The sequence below is a fragment of the Perca flavescens genome, chromosome 9 (assembly GCF_004354835.1).
Source record: "Perca flavescens isolate YP-PL-M2 chromosome 9, PFLA_1.0, whole genome shotgun sequence".
Classification (NCBI taxonomy): Eukaryota; Metazoa; Chordata; class Actinopteri; order Perciformes; family Percidae; genus Perca; species Perca flavescens.
Window position 1 is genome coordinate 25,612,382 of NC_041339.1, and position 20,989 is coordinate 25,633,370.

Consider the following 20,989-nt stretch of genomic DNA (forward strand, 5'->3'; position numbering starts at 1 on the left):
ATGAGATGAGAAAAGGTGGTAGGTTTTTAACTGTAAATCTATAATGGGCAGGTCTGCTAAATAAACATATTTGCTCCATAGCTGTCAGCTCTGCTCAGTAAAGCGCCTTGATTCACAGCGATGAGCATCTAGAGTTTAGAGATGGTCTTTTTGTTGTTTTGTTTAATTCATTGTTCCTGTGCGCTCATCTTGTGGGTGTTAAAATATTTCATGCTTTAAAGAATACAGTATTAATGTAAAGCATCGTTTTAAAATTGGTCTCCAAATGTATGTGAGACATTGGCTCCACTAAAGCAAACTGTGGAAAATAAGAAATGACTAAAGGGAAAATACTAAAATAGTCTATCAAATAAAATTTATTTCCCAAAATAAAACACTTTCAGCCTGTCCAGAACAGCAATATTAATATATATAAAATAAATTAAACCATTTAACACATCACAGACCTCTTGATGGCTTCTGAAAAAAATATTAAACGCTTTACACAAAGAATAAAGTTTTTTTTTTTTTTTTTTTTTTTTAAACAAAAAGCATTCACAAGTGTATTCACATTTAAAAAATGACAGCCATCCATTTTCTTTTGTCTTCCAAAACTGTTAGGAAAGTGCTACAATTACAGTTATCAAAACGAATAAACAGAGCCCAACATACAATTTAACTGATCTAGAATAGATTAAAATTAACTTCCTATAAAAATGCTTCTATCACTTTTTGCAAGTTGGTAAATAACTCAAAATGATGACAAAATTATTCCAAAACTGGATTATTAGTGTGTCCCGATACTATGATTACTAGTAGTTATTATGGAATAAATGTTCATTCCTTGGGTGTTGACTCATTCTGGCTGTGTTGGATGTAGGAGACACGTCCTACCTGGTCCCAAACAGAGGAAACAGATGGCCAGAGTGCCGCAGATGGAGCGGAGAAACTGGTACACCTGGACAACAGAAAAAAAGAACTGTGTGAGCAAAGTCCTGTGTAGCACAACCCTAACATGCCATTTTAATAGAGTCCCAGGCTAAAAGTGAGTCTCACAACACCCCTACTGTGACCTGTGGTCAGTGTAGTATGTAAAAAATATGCTGAGCAGACAAAAGTCATCCGTAGGTGCATCAAGACATACAAGAAAATCGCGACAAGGGACAAGTGCCGACTTTGCAAATGCGAGTAATTGTGTAGATCATTTTCAAAATTTGAGCTACGTTTCTGCAATGTCTGGTTTCTGAGGGAAGCCAGGATACAGGTCTCAGGGCAGGTTGTAAGATAGAGATGAGATGCAAGTATGAAGGGAAAGATTTCTACCAACCACAGGGAATGTCTTCAGCAGATTGTCAAATTGTGCTGTCTGTATGTAGTCACATACATCTTCTGTGTAAAGCCCTTTTTAACACTACAATTCACAAAAGCGATTTGTAGATAAATCTGCCTTGACCCACTTTTTTTTTTGCTTTTTTTCATCAAGACTTTGCAAGCAGAGCCATGGTGGAGAAGCAGTGTATCGATATCAGGACAAATGCAATGCAATGAAAGCAGCTTGTTGGGTCAAATAGCTCTGGTAACAGGTCTAATCGAATCCGTGTCAGGTTCCCAGTGCAGGTACATCCACCACTGCAAGCAGCGGGATGGAAATCAATACGTCCTCTCTGCAACCATGGACACAGGCTAATTTCATTGAAGGCTTCTCGCTCGCTCTGTATATGTCATGCGCAGGTTAATGAAGGTCATTGTATAATCCTATTAGAAAATGAGTGTGTGCGCAAGAGAGAGGACATGCCTGTGTGTGTACAATGTTCTCTTTCTACAATTTCAAGGAAACAATACTATGCTTAGAAATAATTTAAATTTTGTGTGATGACTTTTAAAACTAAAACATTTATATTTTTTACTGTGTAAAGCATTTTGCTTAACTTAACCCTTCAGTTTCTTTTTCTGATCTATAGTCTACTGGATAGAACATTGGCACATAGTTGTAGTGTCACACAAGAAGTGGTGAATTTGTTTGCGTTTATAATGAACGTAGAATATATACCAATGTTGTGTACCAATGTCCATTTAACAACAAATTCACATGGCAAATTACAATTGCTGAAATAGCTTCACACTAAATCAACCTGACTTATCACCCTATGAGTCAAAGTATTTTTTTGTATGAATCTTTTGCAGTTATACTCACTTTACATCTTAACACTTCAGCAGACTGGATTATTTAGGTCATGACTTATTGTGTACTTCTGTGTATACACAAACCTTGCATACGGATTAAAGGACAAATCCGGCGCAAAATCAACCTAGGGGTTAATAACACATGATTACCAAGTTGACCGTTTTCTGGGATATGTTTTCATGCTAATCGAATGGGTCTCTAGCTTGAAACAAGCTAGCGCAAACCGATGCATGTATATGTACCCTGAGTGTAGTCGTGGATTTGGGCCAGGTCAGGGGTGTGGAGGCTCAGGGTCTTCAGGATCGGAGGTGGCCTGACCAACGAGTGGGCAGCAACTTTGGGGCAGTGCTGCTCCTCATTTGGTGCTGGACAGCAGGAGCTGGGAGTGATGGTGGATGGAGTTGGTGGAGGAGTTATGCTCAGTGTCTGATAAGAGATTAAAGTTTCTTTAATGGACAAAATACAACTCTTTTATTATTCTGTTTTAAAGTGCTAGACAAAAAGCATAAACCAGTGATTTTGCTTCCATAAAAAACAACTGATGTCTTCTTACTTTAAGATCAGCTTTACAGTGAGTTAGGATTTTCTGGGTCTGGATCAAATCTGGAGGGGCAAGAGGGCTGGAGGTCGGACAGGAAGGGCTGGTAGGAGGCGGTTTGTTGGTCAAGGCCCAGCCCAATTCACTGTAGCTCAAGGTTTGACCATTTATTAGAGCATTGAACGGGTTGGCGTCCATACCCTGAACAAGACACGGCAATAAACAAGACTTTGGTGGCGTGTGTCCACTCTGTTGTTGAACAAATCTTTGTGTCCACATACAGACAAACTGCTCTGGCATTATATATTTGATTCTATTTATCCTTTATTTAAAGCAGGTGATTGCAGTGCAAAAAAATCAACAATCCAAAATACAATTACTTGAGTTGTATTCCACAAGTAAGTTAAGAAAACATTAATAAGTCATATACCCAATTAAGGCGAGCTCTAATTTTTAAAATGGTCATATAAACTGTTTAGTTTATTTATTATCAATTGGTCATACCTGGATATGGGGGGTGACTTCTTTGTCCTCAATAAACTCCAGGTCGGGCAGCTCTTCCTCCTCAACCTGATACATCAAGAAACTTCCTGTTTCCTTCAGATTCATATTTCATTAACAAATATTAACATTAAGTGTACAGTGATCTTTGGTTGTATTTTTTGCATGTTGAATTATTTGTTCATAAACCAACACACAACAACCTGTAACTGTATGTTATATTATATATTATATTGCACTTACACAATGGGTCATATTATGTGTGTGTAAGTGATTTCAGCTGATGGCACATATGAGCACAACAAGTGTGATTTTGCATAGCTAGGTACACACATGCACCCACAAAACCTGTTCAACTTTTATTTAATATGCAAATACATATAACAATAACCAAAACAGCTCTGGTGTTTTTGCAGTCACAGACAATAACAATAAAAACCCAATTTTATTCAGGTTAAGACAATACCCCAGTTTCTCAAACGCCTTGTCACCATAACCCGGCTAAAATCATACCCCAGTTAACAGATCTAGATTACTAATTTAATCGGGGATTTTGTGCATTCACCTTAACCGGGGTAAATTCAGGTTATGAGTCTGTGCATGCTCCGTAGGTTATAACTGCCACACCTGCAGTGTGTTTTTTAGCCAGAAATAGAAGAGAGCATTTGGAAGCAATGGCACCAAAAACAACAGCAACACAAGCTTTAAACCTTTAAATCCACTGAGGACTTCACCATGGCATTTCTGGGACTGAAAAGTCATCCATGTTCTCTCCGCTTTTCAAGTTGCTGTGATTTTGACAAAGGTCAACCAGAAGAAAAAGCCTTATTCTGACCAGTTGTTCGATGGCAGAGCGCCACCTACTGTATCGGAGGTAGAGCTACTCCCATCATTCTTTCTATTCTTCAGGGAGAACTGGCATAACCCAGTTATTCACTTAATCGGTGTGTGCATGTAAATGCACTGACTGTAAAATCTCCTTTCCTATGTTCACTTTAACAACTATCCACTCATTAAGATAACAGCGACACAATCTTGTAATCCAATATACATTAAACAGCCCACTGATTGGCGGTCACATCATTTATTGGGCAACAACAAGCTGTGACCTTCTCAATAGTGTGAGTATACATTAAAGGAGCATTGGATTGGACCCCTCCCTTCGGCAAGAGGATGTGTGTGTATGCGAGTGTCAACACTTTGTGTGTGTGTGTGTGTATATGTGTGTGTGTGTTGGTGTGTGTGTGTGTGTGTGTGTGTTGCTGCAGTGGGCCTGCAGCAGTGACAGTATGGCTGGTAAGATAAGAGCCATGGACAGTGGAGAATAAAAGCTTTACAGCAACATTAAAAGATTGGGTAAGAAAGAGGAAGTGTAAGAGGGGGAGGGGGAGAAGAGACAAAGAGAGTGAACTCATAGACAAGAAACAATTGAGACATAAAGCTGCAAATCAAAGTAACCCAGTATTGGCACTACTGTTTTATTTGACTGTACTGCAGCCTCAATGCTTTTTACATACATCGGCAGAAGCTTGCTTGCGTGCGTGCGTGCGTGCGTGCGTGTAGTACCTTCGGTGAAGTCAGCATGGACTGTTCAATCATGTTTGCTGGCTTGGGTGAAAAAGTGGCTACCTCTTCTACCTCTGGCAGGTCAACCATTCCCTCCCCGAGGTAGAGACTCACTGGGCGGATTTGGGGACACAGCTAAGGAAAGAAAAGCGACGTACACAGTACACAGAAGTGGGTGTATAGATCAAGTTTAAATATATAGCAATATGTATAAACAGTATTTCAGTACTCTTACAATGGTCACATAAACATTTGTCTGTAGTCAGACGGACCCAAAGTTAGGAATTACCTCATACAGTAACTAACCTGATTCAAAAGTATTAATGATGCCAGGTACATATCTAATACACTGATTCAGTACAGTGTTGTGATGGTATATCTTTAATATATATCAAAGACACCTTTAAGCTAATCAAAAACTGGTATTTATCATAACTATGGTAGAAATAAGCGTGTGTGGCTTACTGCTGCACTGGCTGCGGGGCTGCAGGCTGTACCGTGGCCCTGGCTCACCAGGATGGTGTGGATGTAGATGTCGATATCAGTATGTGTGTCACACAGGTAGAGCTGAAGCACATCTCCGGTGTAACAATCCAAAGCACCCACCAGGGTGCGTTCAGAGCACAACTTCTGGAAAGAAGCCCTTGCCTCAGCAGTCCAGCTGCCCTGCAAGAGGCAAACCACAGCGCTCTTATTCATAAAAGACAATATAACAGGATATTTTGCAACATCTGCAGCTGAACAGTTTGAATTTCTTCACCTAAATATGCAAAATGAAAGCATAAAACACTTACACACTATTTAGTTTAAAATTATGGAACTTTTGAACATATATAATCATGAAGCGGTTGGTGGGCCAACAAAAAAGGGAAAATAATCCAACACTGATGGTGAGTTTTAAACACAAATACATTTCACGTGTCAAATATTCACAAGGAGTCTAGGACAATCAGTCGGATAACGATGCAAGATGAATGCATGACCAAGAAATGCAAGGACCATGAAAATACAACACTGTCTATAGTACTAATACAGGATGGATGCCAGATACAGATCACCACTGTAGTACTAACTAACAAATTGTGAAGGTAGGCCTTTGCAAGAGAGCTCACATTTGCCAGGTAACTGAATATATTATTAAATATGCTATCAGACTCACAGTGGTGGGTTTAATTCCAGCCAGTGATGAAGGAACAGCTTGTGCCGGAAGTTCAGAATAACATGACCTGAGGAAACAGAGATGAACCGTAGAGAGCACAGCAAAACACAGAAACCAATCAGCTTAATAGCAGTAGAGGTAGTACTAGTTGGAATGTTTAACTGCTTAAATGTATGAGATGCACCTACTTGAGGAACTTGAGGTTGGTGCTCGGTACCACAGTTATATCGCCAAAGTCGACATAGTACACCTCGACCTGAGTGGGGCTGATGATCTGGTGGATCACCACCCGGTAGAACCACATTCCTTTGGGTGAAACACAGCAGACTTGACCCCGTCTGACAAATTGCTCAGGGAGGCGGTAACGCTCTGACACCTCAGGATAGGTGTAACATCGTCTACAGGCACCAGAGGAAGAGGGGGGAAAAAAAAAAATAGAAAAGACAGGATGTCATTGCTCATAGAGAAGCATCAGGAAGCTTTAAATGTAAAAGTCTATGTTGAGACAGTGTTGAAGGACTGTTGATTAAATGTTGTGATGGTTCATAGCATAGTTTTGTGATTTAAAAACCCCCCAAAACAAACATGTTAAATTGGGTTAATTATAATGGGAACCATAATATAAATGTTTAATAAAATTAGCACAAAAAGTAAGGAAATTTGTGTTTGGTAGATTATTTCTCTGTGTTAACAATGCTTTTTGGCAATACATCTTTTACCGTTGGAAAGCCTGTTTAGTTCCCTTTCAAATGGTGCCCCATTTGTAAGGATCATGCATTTGTGGGATGAGCAGCAGCACTGAGTATGTGGGTTGCGCCCATGACAAATTTGCCAAATCTTCTCTGCCAATGCCCAACAGCTTATTCTGGCATTGAGTAGTTTGGTGTTTGGTGGATTGGATGACAAACAGGAGCTTCAGTAGCATGTGGAAGAACCATACACAGCCACAACAGCCTGGCACCTCCTCCTCATGCTGGTCACCAGCCTGGTCACACACTGCTGTGGGATGGCATCCCATTCTTCAACCAGCATTTGTCGCAAGTCAGCCAAAGTGGTTGTGTTGGTCACTCTGGCACAAACAGCACGCCCAAGCTGATCCCACAATGTGTTCAATGGGGTTGAGGTCAGGACTGCTGGCAGGCCATTCCATCCTCTCCACTCCCACATTCTGGAGGTAGTCTCTGATAAACCCTGCTCTGTGGGGGCGAGCGTTGTCATCTTGGAGGATAGCGTTCGGTCCCAGACTGTGGAGATCGCCTCCAATGATGACAAGCCTCGTTTTTCCAGTGAGGGAGATGCCACCCCACACCAGGGTGGTGACCAGCATGAGGAGGAGGTGCCAGGCTGTTGTGGCTGTGTATGGTTCTTCCACACGCTACTGAGGCTCCTGTTTGTGAAATGAATACATTGTTAAATTGACAATATGTCTTGTTTCTTCAAACTTCAATCATCCAATCGTCCAAACGAGTCAATGCCAGAATAACCTGTTTGGCATTGGCAAATTTGTCATGGGCGCAACCCACATACTCAACGCTGCTGCTCATCCCACAAATGCATGTTCCTTACAAATGGGGCACCATTTGAAAGGGAACTAAACAGGCTTTCCAATGGTATAAGACGTATTGCCAAAAAGCATTGTTACCACAGAGAAATAATCTACCAAACACAAATTTCCTTATTTTTTGTGCTAAGTTTATTAAACATTTATATTATGGTTCCCATAATAATTAACCCAATTTTTAGATAATATAGATCTTTTAATTGCCCATCAGATAGAGCAATATGGTTCGACATACTACATAAGAGTGTGCCAGGCATGTTTAAATGGTAAATATAAAAGGATTATGTATTGTATTACTGATTATACTGCAATGCCAAAGGGGACAGCTAATATTACAACAGGTACAGGAAGCGTTCATTATCTTTTGACTAAGCTGCCACTAACAAGTCCACCACCTCATCTCAATCATCATGTCCTCCATTGCTCGAGACTCTTCACTCTCGCTGAAGCGGATGTAGAAATGTCCTGGCGACTCCACCTGTTCGACCAGGACTTCTACCAGCTCTCGAGCACCATGGGGTGTCGGCGGTTTGAGACGTTGACTCTGCAGGGCGTCCAGGGGCACTGAAGGGCTGCAATGCACCTGAATGGCAGGGTACATCTGAGGACACATGAAAAGCAGAGTGGTTAGCGATAAGAATACGTTTACTTAATTTAGCACTTTACAGAACATACAGAACACACGTGCAGTGAAAATTCATGTTTGCACTGGCATGGTTATGCTCCGATTACCTGACAAAATCTTTATTTAGGTAATGTAAAACATGATGAAGATACTGTCTAACCATTTCATGGGTATTCTTGGAATTGTTGGTTGCATTGGTCTCTAGCTCCTTATTCTCATAATCTTCTGCGATATTATTGTTGTCTCCTTCCAGTTTGCCTTCCCAAGGAGACTCTTCACAGCTGAAGTAGTAGCTCATAATTGGCAGCTTCCCAATATCACCAGAACTTTCAGTCACCTTTGAGTCTACAAAATAAAGAAAAATACATCTTCTGCTTAGTTGAAAGTCATTGTTGCACAAGAATGCTTTGTCACGTGATATCTTAGTCACCACCATTTATTACAATTTGTTATTGATTAGAAAAGTATTGATTGCAGAAACAAACAGACTTGTGTCCTAGTGAGACGCCAGTAGCGTGTTCTCAAGAACACCTCCATATTACATAACAGTGTTTCCTCTATGTTGATGGCGGCCCACCACGGTAAAATTTCCGCCACCACGGTATCAGAACTAGGGCAGACGCACAACAGGGTTTCTGCTACGTACACCGCCACTCCTTAAGCTGTTTATGAAAAGTCATAAAGTCCTAATTCCGTCTCTGCAGAGCAGTCTGCTGTACTGAACTCAAGCGTCCGCTCTCTCTCCCCTTTAGAGTCCATGTTTAGGGTGAGCAACTGGAACAGTGACGACATCATCACTGTTTATCAGAGCCCAGATGAGATAAGAAACTAACGTTAGCGAACACTGCGGTCCCTCTCTCTTTGACTCCCTGCTGCAGGAGACGCTGTATTCCTCCGACACGCTGCATTAACGTTACGGTTTTAAAACCGGTTTCCAGGTTAGTGGGGGTGCATACTGCTCAAAACCAACATGAAAAATGTAGCTAGTAATGCTCACTCAGCATTTTGTTTTGTTGTTAAACTGTGTAAAATGAGCAGTGATGTTAAATCACCCTACGGTAAACATTAACTGGTGATAGCATGTAGTGTAACCACCAAATTAATTTTCCATGTCCAGCATTTTTCCAACCAGCCTTACTACACACCTAATGAAGTAATTGACGTATCTAGGGTTGGGTACGTTTTTTTTTTTTTTTTTTTTCCCCAGAGACCGGTGCTAAACCGATACTTAAAAACAATGCCTAAACAGTGTCTGAACCGACACTACCCAAAAAAAAACTGTGTTTAAACCTGCTGCCAAGTGTTATGTTAACCAGCGTCACACGCAGTGATGCTTTAGTTTTGAGCACCAAAGAGCAGCGCCGGCGTTTAAGTGGCACGGAAATGAGGCACCGTAATCTGCGTTGTCATTCGGTCCGGTAGATACTGGTCATACTGGCACCGGTTTTCCGTACCCAACCCTACTGGCATCTTAACACATACACACCTGATTGCGTATTGTCACCGTCATTTATGACCATGACTATCCAGTGTTGCCCATTGTCATCCACTACAGGTTTCAGGTGGAAGGTGTCACTCATGGCACTGACCAGTTCAGTGACACTGACAAAGCCGCTTTGTTGCAGTGGAACATCTTCACCAAAAAGCCTCTGAGGAGCAAAAAACAGCTTAGGCGCTTCATAATCGCTATTAGGGTTAAGTTGGCTAAATGGGAGGGAGTTACTTTCTAGATCAGTAAGGTGCTCAAAAAAGCAAGAAACAAAACCAAAAAAGTCAAGCCAATGCTTTTTATTTAGCTGGATGTGGAATGACTGAATCCAGTTCTTAAAGGGTAACTAACGTATTTTTTCAACAAAATCTTTGAATTTGGTCCAGTATTGATCGAGATCACAATGACGAGCCGGCGCGAATCAAGCTAAAATGTAACCTAATGGGGCAATTGTGGAGCCTTGCTTTTTGTCCAATAAAAATGATTCAGGCTCAGATTGTTACTAAAAGTGTCTGACAACATTATCAATCTCAGGTTGTGACTTTTTGTCTGAAGACAGCGGTGTGGAGAGTGAAACGCAAGACGAGAAAAAGGGGTTCAAGTAGTCTGTTGTTTCGGAGTAGGCTACAGAAATTATAGGCATCTGTTGTATAAAAGACTTTCAATGTAATGGCTCAATATTTAAATGATTTTGACAGTGTGGATGTGGTTGTTATAGTTCGGTGACCACATGTAAGCCATTAATTTGAGCCATAGTAGGCTACAACGTTACGGATGAAGAGAAAGAGAGGGAGCGTGAGGCAGCGGGCAGAGGAGGGTGAAGCAGCAGCTGAAGGGCTGCGAGGCTCAGGATATTGGTAGTGCTCCCATGGGTGCCGTGTCCCTATATGCCCAAAGAATACATTTTAAGGAGTGGGACATGTTGCTGCCAGATATCTGGTCTATACGTGTCCAGCGATATACCTCGGACACAACGATGTGTTACCACGTCAGGATTCCCCCCCTCAGGGCTGCGAGACATACGAAATACAAACCATTGTTTTTCAGGGCTCCAGACTAACTGTCTGCCTTGGTTGCCCTGGTTTGCCTAACTTTTTTATTTAAGTGCACCAGTACAAAATGTAGGTGCACCCAAATTTTTCCTCGCGTCGCCGTTAACGCTGAATAGCGATACACAATATAAAAGCACTGTATTTTATTTTTTTTTTTTTTTTTTTTACAAAGGGGGCTAAATGTTCAGTTTTAAGTCAAAGCCACTTTTCACAAGCTCTTTTATTAAAACAGATTGTGATTAAAATAAAATGCAAAGACAGGGTTTCCTTTACCAGTTTGAAAATATACAGCTGCAACACATGTAAATGAAAGTTATCTGAAATAAAGAGCCTAGGATATATATATATATATATATATATATATATATATATATATATAAAAAAAGTAAGAGATAGAGAGACATACATATAACAGACTGATTAAAAGAGAAAGCCAGAGTGAGTGAGTTAGACAGACAGACAGACAGACAGACAGACAGACAGACAGACAGACAGATAAATGTCTGTATCGTCACAGCGCTGCATTTTTATGAACTATGATATTCTGGCCATGAGTCACATCTCTCGCCCAGGTCCAGCAGGCTCCGTCTCACACACTATTACTCAACGAACTGAAGTTAGTTACATTTAATAACTTCTAATGTGTTTTTCTCCGTGGTGGCCGCAACAACAGAGTTACCAGCGGAAACACTGGTACCAATACAGGTTTCCCTCTCATATTTAACAATATACAGCTGTGTTAATAACAATTAAAACTGTAGACAAATGTCAGCAGTTTGGACCGGCGGCGCTGTGTGTTTCCATGTTGCAGGTGAGCCGGCCAGTGTGTGAGTGAATGGGGGCGGGGCTGCGCTGAGGAGGGATCCAAACACAGGCAAGGCTTTACAGAAGGAATGGGTCATGTAACGCAACATTAAACATATCAATATCTGGGCTGTTCCAACGGCTTGTTGGTTATCCATACCGAGACTTTGCCACTCCCCTCCGGCTCAGGCCTCCTCGACTCAATCTGTGCAAGTGGACTTTCTGGGACATTTGTTCAGTGAATTGTCATGTATACTTGTACTCTCTTTTCTATATGATGAGTAAGTGCTGGCTGTATATTTTGTTTTAATTGTCTGGTTTATTTTCTTTTTGTTTGTATTATGTGTGCCTGTATATATAAAAATCTGCATAAATAAAATCAATAAATAAAACATATCGATATAAACGACATTGCTTCGTTCGTGAAGAGGCAGCGGATGCGAGGACGTTAGATGCACCGGTGCAACCTAGGAAAAATCTTAGTCACACCCTTACAAATTTTGGTTGCACTCTAGAGCCCTGTTTTTATTGAAAATCTTTTAGATAAACACGAAAAAACACTGTAGCTCAGTTCGCGCCGGTCCATCATTGCAATCTCGCTCACTACTGTACCAAATTCAAAGATTTGCCCAGGTTGAAAAAACATTATATTTACCCTTTAAGCTTCCAAACCCCAGATTAATTTGTCTTAAAATCTCCTGTGACACTGTGAAGGTGAATAGGAAAACTGCATGACTATCTTTGCTGTTGTTTTTTACCTTGTACTCCGCAGGCAGATCGTGCACCGATAATCCACCACTGGTCTGACCTACAACCTGCAGAGAGTCATGAACATACAAATTACAAGACTTGTAACCATGGTCCTGGTTACATTCTGTACCAAATTAATTCTTGCCATGAAAGCAAAACATATTCAAGGTTTTTAGTCACTAGTGACACTAAGACATCTGCTTATAAACAAGCAGGAAGTCTGACCTTTCGCAGCTTGTCCTTCAGCTCCTGACTAATGGTGCCAGCGACTCCATTCTCCACTATTTGCTGGCGAAGCTCCTCTTCCAGCTGAAGTAGAATCATTGTACTTAAAAATAAATACTCGTCATTTTTCCCACAATACTTAATTTAGTAATATTGTATTTGATGCATTTTCTGCTATGCTATATGAAAATGTATCCGGTGACCAAAACAAGTATTTAGATTGTAGCTGCCACACAAAACCAACACACAAACCAACTTTCTTTTGCTTTTCATACTAGTTTTCTGTATCTTGTCATCTGATGAAGTTGTGTTTGTGCATCCAGTTTATGTAGTCAATTCAATTTTATTTATAATTGAAAAACATAACAGGACACTCTCAAGACACTTTACAGATAGACTAGGTCTAGACTACACTATAATTTAGTGACCCAAAAATTGCCTCAAGAGAGAAATCCTTACTTTTAACAGGCAGAAACCTCAGACAGAACCAGGACTGCTCCCTCTTAGTCGACCAATCGGTCGTTTTGGTCTTAGTCAACTTAGATTTCTTTAGTCGATTAGTCATGTTTTTTCATGCTGAATGACTTATTTCCAAGAAACGTACGAGCACATCTCTGGTAAACACAAGAATTAAAGTGGTGCTTTTGCATGACTCTTTACAGAGAAACTCAGATTTACAGATCTGTCGATTAAATCAACTAATCGATTAGTCGATACAATTGAATGAGTGTTAGTCGACTAAGAATTTCTTCAATCGAGCACAGCCCTAGACAGAACCTGGCTCTTGGTGGGCATCCATCTGCCACGATTCGTCAGACATTATAAAAATAGAATACTGGATAAAAGCTCATTTAAAAAGGAGTTGTGTGTGGTCTCTTTTTTCCCCGCCCATCTTCCACATTATCATGTCTTGCTTTAAGCAACAAATGCAGGTGCGACACTTTCTTACCTTTTGGACACATTTCTGAAAGAGCTGACCTTCCTGACAGAGCTCTGGGTCCGCTTCCTGGTCCTTCTCAGCAATCTGTGTCTTGTTACCAACAGTTGTTGAATCTTTATGAACAGGGTCTAAGGTAGTATCAGTAGCTGGATGGCTCAGAGGACTCTGCTTCACCAGGACTTCAGTTGGAGTAAACCACAACAGGTATTTCAAAAATTAAAACCGCTGTGCCAAACTTACAATGGAGTTTGGAGTGTGTTAGTTTGACATTACTTTAGTAATAACCCCATCAACATTTAGCCAATCAAAGCATTTTGGGCAGATTTAATAGCTATCTAATCTCAAAAAAGCCATGCGTATGTACAACCAAAAGACACTGGATGTTTTAGTGAAATATTCTAGCATGTTCAAAATGTGTAAATGCATCACCTGGGGGTATTGTTGGTGTCTGAGTTTTGATGTCTGGCCCTTTGGAGGCTGACTGGACAGTTCTCGGCGATACTGACTTTACGGGTCCAGTTCTCCTTGGTAAGCTAGTCGATGTGAGCAGCTGCCTTGGCAGCATATGTTCCCTCAGGGTCAGAACCGAGCCCAGCCTGCTCTGCTGGATAATGACTAGGTCTGCCACTGCCGCCAGCATCTCTCCAGTGGAGTAGAAGCCGTAGTTGTAGACACGCAGCTGGTAACCGAAGCAGCGCAGGAAGCTGGTTTCCAGTTCGGACAACCTGAGTGGACCCTGGGAGAACGGCCGCATCGTTACTTCAAATTTTTGTTAGAAAAATTAACATATAGAAAACAAACAGAAATCAGTCAGGCCTCTACTTCTCGGATTTAGTAGGGTGTGTTTTCATAGTGCACTGCAAAACAGTTCAGACTCATGACGCTATAAAAAGCAAAACTGGACAGGGGACCTTCAAGTCAGACCTGGGAGAGCAGAATGCGGAGCTGTGTCCTCAACTGGGCAGGTACAGCCAAAGGAGCACGACCTCTTCTGGGAAGGACCACAGCGGGGGACTGTGGACAGTACCGGGGCGAGAAGTAGCCGACACTTCCTGTCCTGGACTTCTTGGTGGTCTTAGACACGCGCTGCTTAGCAACCAGCTCCTCAATGTTTCGGGTGGTTTCGTCACTTACAGCTGCGATGGCGGACATATAAAAGGCGACAGCATGAAGTTTTAGAGCTTGTTCAGATAGATGTTTTAGAGGATTTATGCATCAAACACTTCTATGCTGTGCTGTAGTTATTTTGTCCCACTTGATGGTAAATTGAAACTTCAGCAAGCTTTAGAATTTGAAATACATGCTCCAATAGGATTCTACCTTTTAAAAATATGCTGCCATCTACCCTGAAGTTAACAGACACCACATCAGGCATGTCCTTCACCATATCCATGATGTTTCTGAAGCCCAGGAGTTTCAGGGGCATAGGATGCCCCAACATTTGGACATAGTCTCGCCTGAGCTGTTCGGGGTCCAAGCCCAACTTAGATGAAATGAGCAAGGAACGAACATCCTTCTTCAGCTTTGCCAAAACTACTTCTTGGTTCATCTTGCCTGCTGACATCTGCAGAACATGCAAAAAGACAAATGGAGCAAGACATACAGGACAGTAACCTACATCCTGAACCTAAACATGTGATTGAAGTACCAGCTAAGAGAAATGAATAATGTTATTCCACTAAAATATATACTAGTATTTTATACTAAAATAAAGTTACAAATGCTGCATTATTAATTGCTTTGACTCAATCTTTTTTGCCAAAATATCTTGAATTACCTCCTTTCTTTTTTTAAAAACAAAATGATATGGTCAAATTGTTCACTTAGATTCATCACAAAAAAAACGATAAAACATGTTAAGATGACGGCAGCGAGGTCATGGCGTCAAAAGTGACCTATTCGTTTTCGGCCATCTTAATTGTTATCTTACACTTGAACAGCATGCTTTTTGAAACTGTCATTTACAGGTCCAATAAACCATCTTGAGGTTAACACACCATAAACACGGCCAACAGCTAAGCTAGTTACCATTGCTCTACACTGACCACTGACACATCACCGCCGACTCAACTGTTAAATTAGCAAACGTGCACTTAGCCTCTGACTTGCAGATCAGAAAAGCTCTGGAGGTTCAGCATGGCATCCAGTAAGTTGCCGCTGCAGCAATTTTAAATTAATTAATTTCGTTAACAACGTATTTAAATACAGACACGGACCAGAAAAAGCCATGTTTCGTCCAAATTGTTCCAAATGTATTGTAGACACGTCAACGTACCCCAAGCTTGACGCATCCCCTTCATCAACCTCGCCACACCTGTTGCTAACAAACCACAGACCGTATAGCAGTACACGCGTGTGGTTCAGTAACAATGGTAGCACCGCAAACACAGATCGTGTATTGCTGAAGCCACGATGACTAGTGCTCTTGAGGAAATTGTTAAGACGTAGCTAATTGTTGGGTCTCTGTAGCGTGTAGCCCTTTATCTGTTCTTCTGTTAAGATTTGACACTTGTTAAATCATAACAGAAGTTATTTACATTTGTTGGGTTACCATGACTGAGACACAGGGGTAGATTGATGACCTCTGTGTGTGTATTGAGTGTGTAGAATATAAAATAAACTTGACTTTCTCCACGTAGCTCGCTACAATACAATATAATTGAATTTTTAAAAAAACGAGCTCAAAACTACAACTACAATAGCTTATTTTCTGATCAATAAAGTAAAAATGTGTGTTGGAGCTGGAGGATACGCATAAAGTTATAATTTCAATATGGCTTTACAAAGGGATTCATAAAACGTAACAGTTAAAATACTCTATTACCACTGAAGACGCAGCAGCGCCCTCTGCTGTTTGCTCTTGACCTGGCCCTACCCTGCTTAGCTTCCGCGATCGGGCTTATTCAGGGTGGCGAAAATAATTAGGCCTTAATTGTTGATTTACCAGAGCACCCGGTGTCATATTTACTCATACATTTGGACCTGGACCTCTGACCAACCACCTGGACCTTCTGGGTTTGCACTTTAGACACAATTATTCCATCAGAAGAACATCTAGAATTCATTTTCAGTTTAATTAAGGATCTATTAGGGAGGATACTGTGTGTCATTTCCTGTAAAAACAGATAAAAAAAAACTACATCAGCTCTTTGGAAAGGAGAGGCCTGAGTCTGCACATTCCCAATAAAGACACACTGTGACTCCCTGAAAATAATGGACCCAGTGACACAAAGATTTAGAGGTATAAAGGTTGTAATGCAATTAGTGTGCATGTTTTATATTTTATATGAGGTGCACTCAAGTAGCATGTTCTATGCATGATTTAATGGCAATAAAATTAAACATTTCCCTGCAGGACACCCAGTGGCACGTGCCTCAAACAACTTTCCAAAGCAATGATGTCAGTGATTTTAGTAGGCCATGCATACCTACATATATATATATAGTAGATGTGCTACCATGCTGCTTAATAAAACTGTGATTTTTATAGTTAAAGATTGAAACATTTCTGCACATCTTTTCTCTCTTAAAAAGAAAATGTGGGGATGTGTAGTATTATTGTTAGGGGGAGAATTTAAATGTTTGTGTGAAAAAATCAAAGGAATCAAGGCAAGGGAATCATTTAATTGAACTTGATACTACTGCAATTATTTACCCTTGTTTGAGCTTTTGGATAAGAATAAGTAAAGAATAGCATTAATAAATGAAATTGAATATTGCTGAAATAAACTCATACATTAATCCCTGGATGTTTTCATTTTATGTCTGATAAAGCCATTCTGAATCTGGGAAAAAAAAGGGAGAGATTTGCCTGTAGATCAAGAGATGATTTGTACATGAGAACTTATCATTACCATATCTTGATGTTTTTTTTTTTTTTACATCATTAGCATTTTATTTATTGTTGTTTGTTTGCTGCTTTGATAGCAGATATTGAATATTATGCTGACAAAAGTTCACTGACCTGAAATAATTTTAAAAAGAAGGTGGTAAGTGGCACTCCCACTGCTGTCCTACTCCCACGTTCAAACAGTCTAATTTACCATCCATGTATTCTGTCTGATGCACAGTGGACGGCAGCAACACTGACTCATTACAGACCTCCAGCCAGAAGAAGAAACTCACAGCCGTAAAAGTCACGCAATTTCTTCTTCCTCTCTGCTTTCAACCAAAAAGAAAACCATCAACCCAAGAAAGATCCCAACAGCTTCCTATGCTCTTTACTGCAGAGCCTCCAGACAGTATGGAGAAGTCCTCCAATGTTAACCCGCCGAGATCCAGAATGACACCCAGGAAGGAGAGGGAGAGCGGAGCCTCTGTGCCTCCCAGAAGTCACAGACACAGGCCATCGAAGGCAGGCCTGGTCCCAGAGGTATCAACAGTGAGGAAAAACAGGCTACAGAAGGAGAAGCCAGAGACAAATGAGGTGAAGGTGAGATCCACTGTGGTGGACATAGACAGCGTGAGAGAGGATGAGGTCAAGGAGGAGAACTTAGGGCTCCTGGAAGCAGCGGAGCAGGAAGGTAAGTCAAAGCCTGGTACATTGTACTCTACGTGCAGCTGGGGAAAGTTTAGCAGTATTTTTCATGAATTTGTATTATGGGTTGTTTAGGTTTCCCTAGTTTGTTGTTCTCAAGATAAAGAAATATGTGTGACCTGAAATTTTCATAATGTTGAATTTCTTGAACCATACGTTCTGGAAAAGTAAGTACAGATAATAAAATAAATAGTTATGTTAATTCAAGAATGCCATGACACAAATAAATTAAAATAAATTCTAAATAAAATTTAATTTGCAATTACTGCATTTTTTTTGGTCTTGACAAATCGTAACAAAAAAAAAGAAGAATTCAGAAATCTTGGGAGCTCTTAGGAAAATTGCAAATTTACTCTTAATTTGATTTATTTTGAGTATCTCAGTTAGATTTCTTACTCCGTACTGTGGATCTCTGCAGGTCTGAAGCGCAAGAGCCTGGGAGTGTTTGAGTGGCTGCTGATGGTCTTTGTCTTGGCTCTGGTTCTGCTCTTCCTTCCTCTTTCCATCTGGTTCTGTGTCAAAGTATGAACTACACCACAGATCTTACAGAAACCAAACACTACATAATAATCTACATGATTTCTTCAACAGAAATGCAAATTATTAGGTCAAGGAAAAACAACTAAGACACATATGATGGAGTTAAAGGGTGATAAAGGGTGAAAATTGTATCATTCAAGTTTAATCTAAGACGTCTTTTAATGGTAAAAATTGTTTCCACATTTTCCACCTTGACAATAAGTAAAATAATTGGAATAAATAGTGAATATTGGGGATTTTTAGAATGAAAATGGGCTATTTTAAAGAGTTAGCATTTTCACCTCATAGCCATTGTTTAATTTCTAATTCAGCGTACTAGAGTTAACAGCCAACACAACAATGTTAGTGTCCTAAAAGCTGGCCTTCTTCTGTTGTATGTCAATTGGAAACTGCAGCCATCATTGTCTTCCATTCATATGGACTGACTGATGTCTGTCATTTTGAGTGACAGGTAGTGAGGGAGCATGAGAGAGCTGTGATCTTCAGACTGGGTCACCTACTGCGTGGAAAACCTAGAGGACCAGGTTGTCACCAATTACCGTTTTTATTTTTCTATTTTTTACAGTTGACTTGCCAATAATTCTGAGGATGTGTGTCAGTTTTTGGATACCCTACGATTAGTTCAAATGTTTTAGTCATCTCCTTGTTTTCTATCATACAAACATAATATGATAGATAATTATAATATAAAAAATGTAATTTTAGAAATCTGTCCCTAGATCAAACCCTTCTCCCTCCTCTCTCTAGGCCTTCTTTTCTACCTCCCAATCCTTGACGTGTGTCACAAGGTCGACATCCGACTGAAAATGCTTAAGGTTCCTCCCCACAGGGTAAGGAACAATAAACAAAAACACAACTGACACATCACCCCCCCGCAAACTAATTAACTAAAGAATGATAAGGATTTAATTGCATTAGACTGCTGACTTCTTATATGTCTGTACCCAGGTGGTGACAAAGGACTTGGTGAGGCCAGAACTGAGTGCAGTGTGTTATTACCAGATAGAGAACGTGGCTTTGTGCAGCACGGCTCTGTCCAGTCTGACCACAGTGCTGCCGACTCTGGTCCAGTCAGTGGTCAGAGACATTCTCGCCCAACACACATTCAGCCACATCCTGCTGCACAGGAGGAGGATCGGACAGCAGATACAAGCAGCTGTTGACTCTGTTGCTTGCCGCTGGGGCATCAGGGTGGAGAGAGCAGACATGTAAGACTGAAGATACCATTTGATTGTTGAATACTTGTGCAAAACAGTGGCTGCAGGAAAAAGCTCACACAGGGCCTGACAGCAAAACCTCATAATAACAGCTGATGCTTTAAATGGCTGAAGAGAATCAAGATGAGTTTTAAAGAAACCTTTGAGCCCAAAAGAAAGAGGCTGATTTGTACAATACTACACGGTAGCAGTGCATGTGAAAACAAATGCATGAGTGGGCAAAGTATTTTTCCTCTGAAAGCTTTGATTTTTCCAGGTAAACAGCAAAGAGTAATGTAGAGATTTGTAGTGTGCTGTGATCTTCCTGCTGACCAGGCTTGTGTTTGATTTTCTGTCAGAGATGAGCTCAGTTTTCCTGTGGAGTTACAGCAGAGTTTGGCTGCAGAGGCCGAGGCCAAGAGACAACACCAGGTCAGAGTGAGTAACTATACCAGCTTTTTAATAATCTAATGTGTATTGTTTTATACCTTAACGCTTTGTCAAATATTGGATTTAACTAAAGATTAAACTAACTAAGGAACTTAATTATTATCAGCATTATTTCTAAAACTTTTGGAAAATAGATAGAATTATACTGAGGGAAGACTATGTGTACAATTAGAACATGTCTAACTTTGGCAAATCCTCGTGGTAGTATAAAAGACAGTAGCTGACAGCAAAGAAAGCCAGTGGCTGATCTCTGTTCCAAAGTCTTCCAACACGCTGCCCAATGCACCATGGTTTCCGTTTCCATTTCAAACCATTTTTCTATGTTTTTCCAGCCTTGCGTAGCCTTGGTTTAGATGCCAATTGAAGTTTACCTCAGCCTCTGTCGTTTCTGCGTTCTCAGAAGTATTTGTAAAGCAGTCCGTCTTTCCTCCAGGTAAATGCAGCAGACGGGGAGAGAGATGCCTGGGAGGGGTTCAGGGCTTCCCTCCGTCTCCTCCATCCTGCCCTGGTCCTTCCACTCCCCCCAGATCTTCTCGGCGTCAACCCTGATCTCTCATCCCTACCACCCCCTCCTCCCCTTTCTGTGGAAGGAGAGGGAGGGATGACGGACGGGGAACCAGATACAGACTCGCCAATGATGTGACAGATTGTAATGACATGAAAGCTTATTATTGTTGAAATGGTAGCGTTTCAGGAGATTTTGATCATGTTTAAGAAAGTAACTTCCAAGCTAAATGATTTTTTATTTAAGTACAATTTAAAATAAGACTTCATAATAAATGTATTGATGTGCTTTCGCTCTGAAGGGTTTGAGAGCATCTACTGTAGGGTAACTGGGTTTGTGTAACAATTTGACAATTTCCATGTTTTGATAATAAAGGTCCAGAGAAGT

The 20,989-nt window shown here is 40.7% G+C and overlaps 2 protein-coding genes across 8 annotated transcripts; one reads left to right on the forward strand and one right to left on the reverse strand.

Annotated features, from left to right (window-relative positions):
* Window positions 1-358: 358 nt before the first annotated feature.
* Window positions 359-16,271, reverse strand: tdrd5 (tudor domain containing 5). 7 transcript variants are annotated; one of them, XM_028587036.1, is made up of 18 exons: window positions 16,199-16,271; window positions 14,695-14,938; window positions 14,299-14,510; window positions 13,804-14,110; window positions 13,384-13,553; window positions 12,435-12,518; window positions 12,218-12,274; window positions 9,601-9,763; window positions 8,275-8,459; window positions 7,885-8,090; window positions 6,117-6,326; window positions 5,929-5,995; window positions 5,235-5,435; window positions 4,770-4,904; window positions 3,207-3,299; window positions 2,718-2,903; window positions 2,407-2,590; window positions 359-937 (listed from the first exon to the last, which is right to left on the reverse strand). In XM_028587036.1, exons 2-18 carry the CDS (start codon window positions 14,936-14,938, stop codon window positions 870-872), a joined length of 2,772 nt encoding a protein of 923 aa, XP_028442837.1. In that variant the 5' UTR covers window positions 16,199-16,271; the 3' UTR covers window positions 359-869. The 7 variants fall into 7 exon arrangements, with proteins under 7 accessions (XP_028442837.1, XP_028442835.1, XP_028442832.1 ...); XM_028587034.1 differs by lacking the exon at window positions 16,199-16,271 and adding an exon at window positions 15,650-15,870; XM_028587031.1 differs by lacking the exon at window positions 16,199-16,271 and adding an exon at window positions 15,591-15,870 and having other exon boundaries at window positions 3,207-3,272.
* Window positions 15,429-20,977, forward strand: nphs2 (NPHS2 stomatin family member, podocin). Its single transcript, XM_028587038.1, has 8 exons — window positions 15,429-15,520; window positions 17,604-17,897; window positions 18,330-18,433; window positions 18,903-18,975; window positions 19,199-19,281; window positions 19,400-19,659; window positions 20,007-20,085; window positions 20,531-20,977. The coding sequence occupies exons 1-8, from the start codon at window positions 15,511-15,513 to the stop codon at window positions 20,738-20,740; spliced, it is 1,113 nt and encodes a 370-aa protein (XP_028442839.1). The 5' UTR covers window positions 15,429-15,510; the 3' UTR covers window positions 20,741-20,977.
* Window positions 20,978-20,989: the final 12 nt, after the last annotated feature.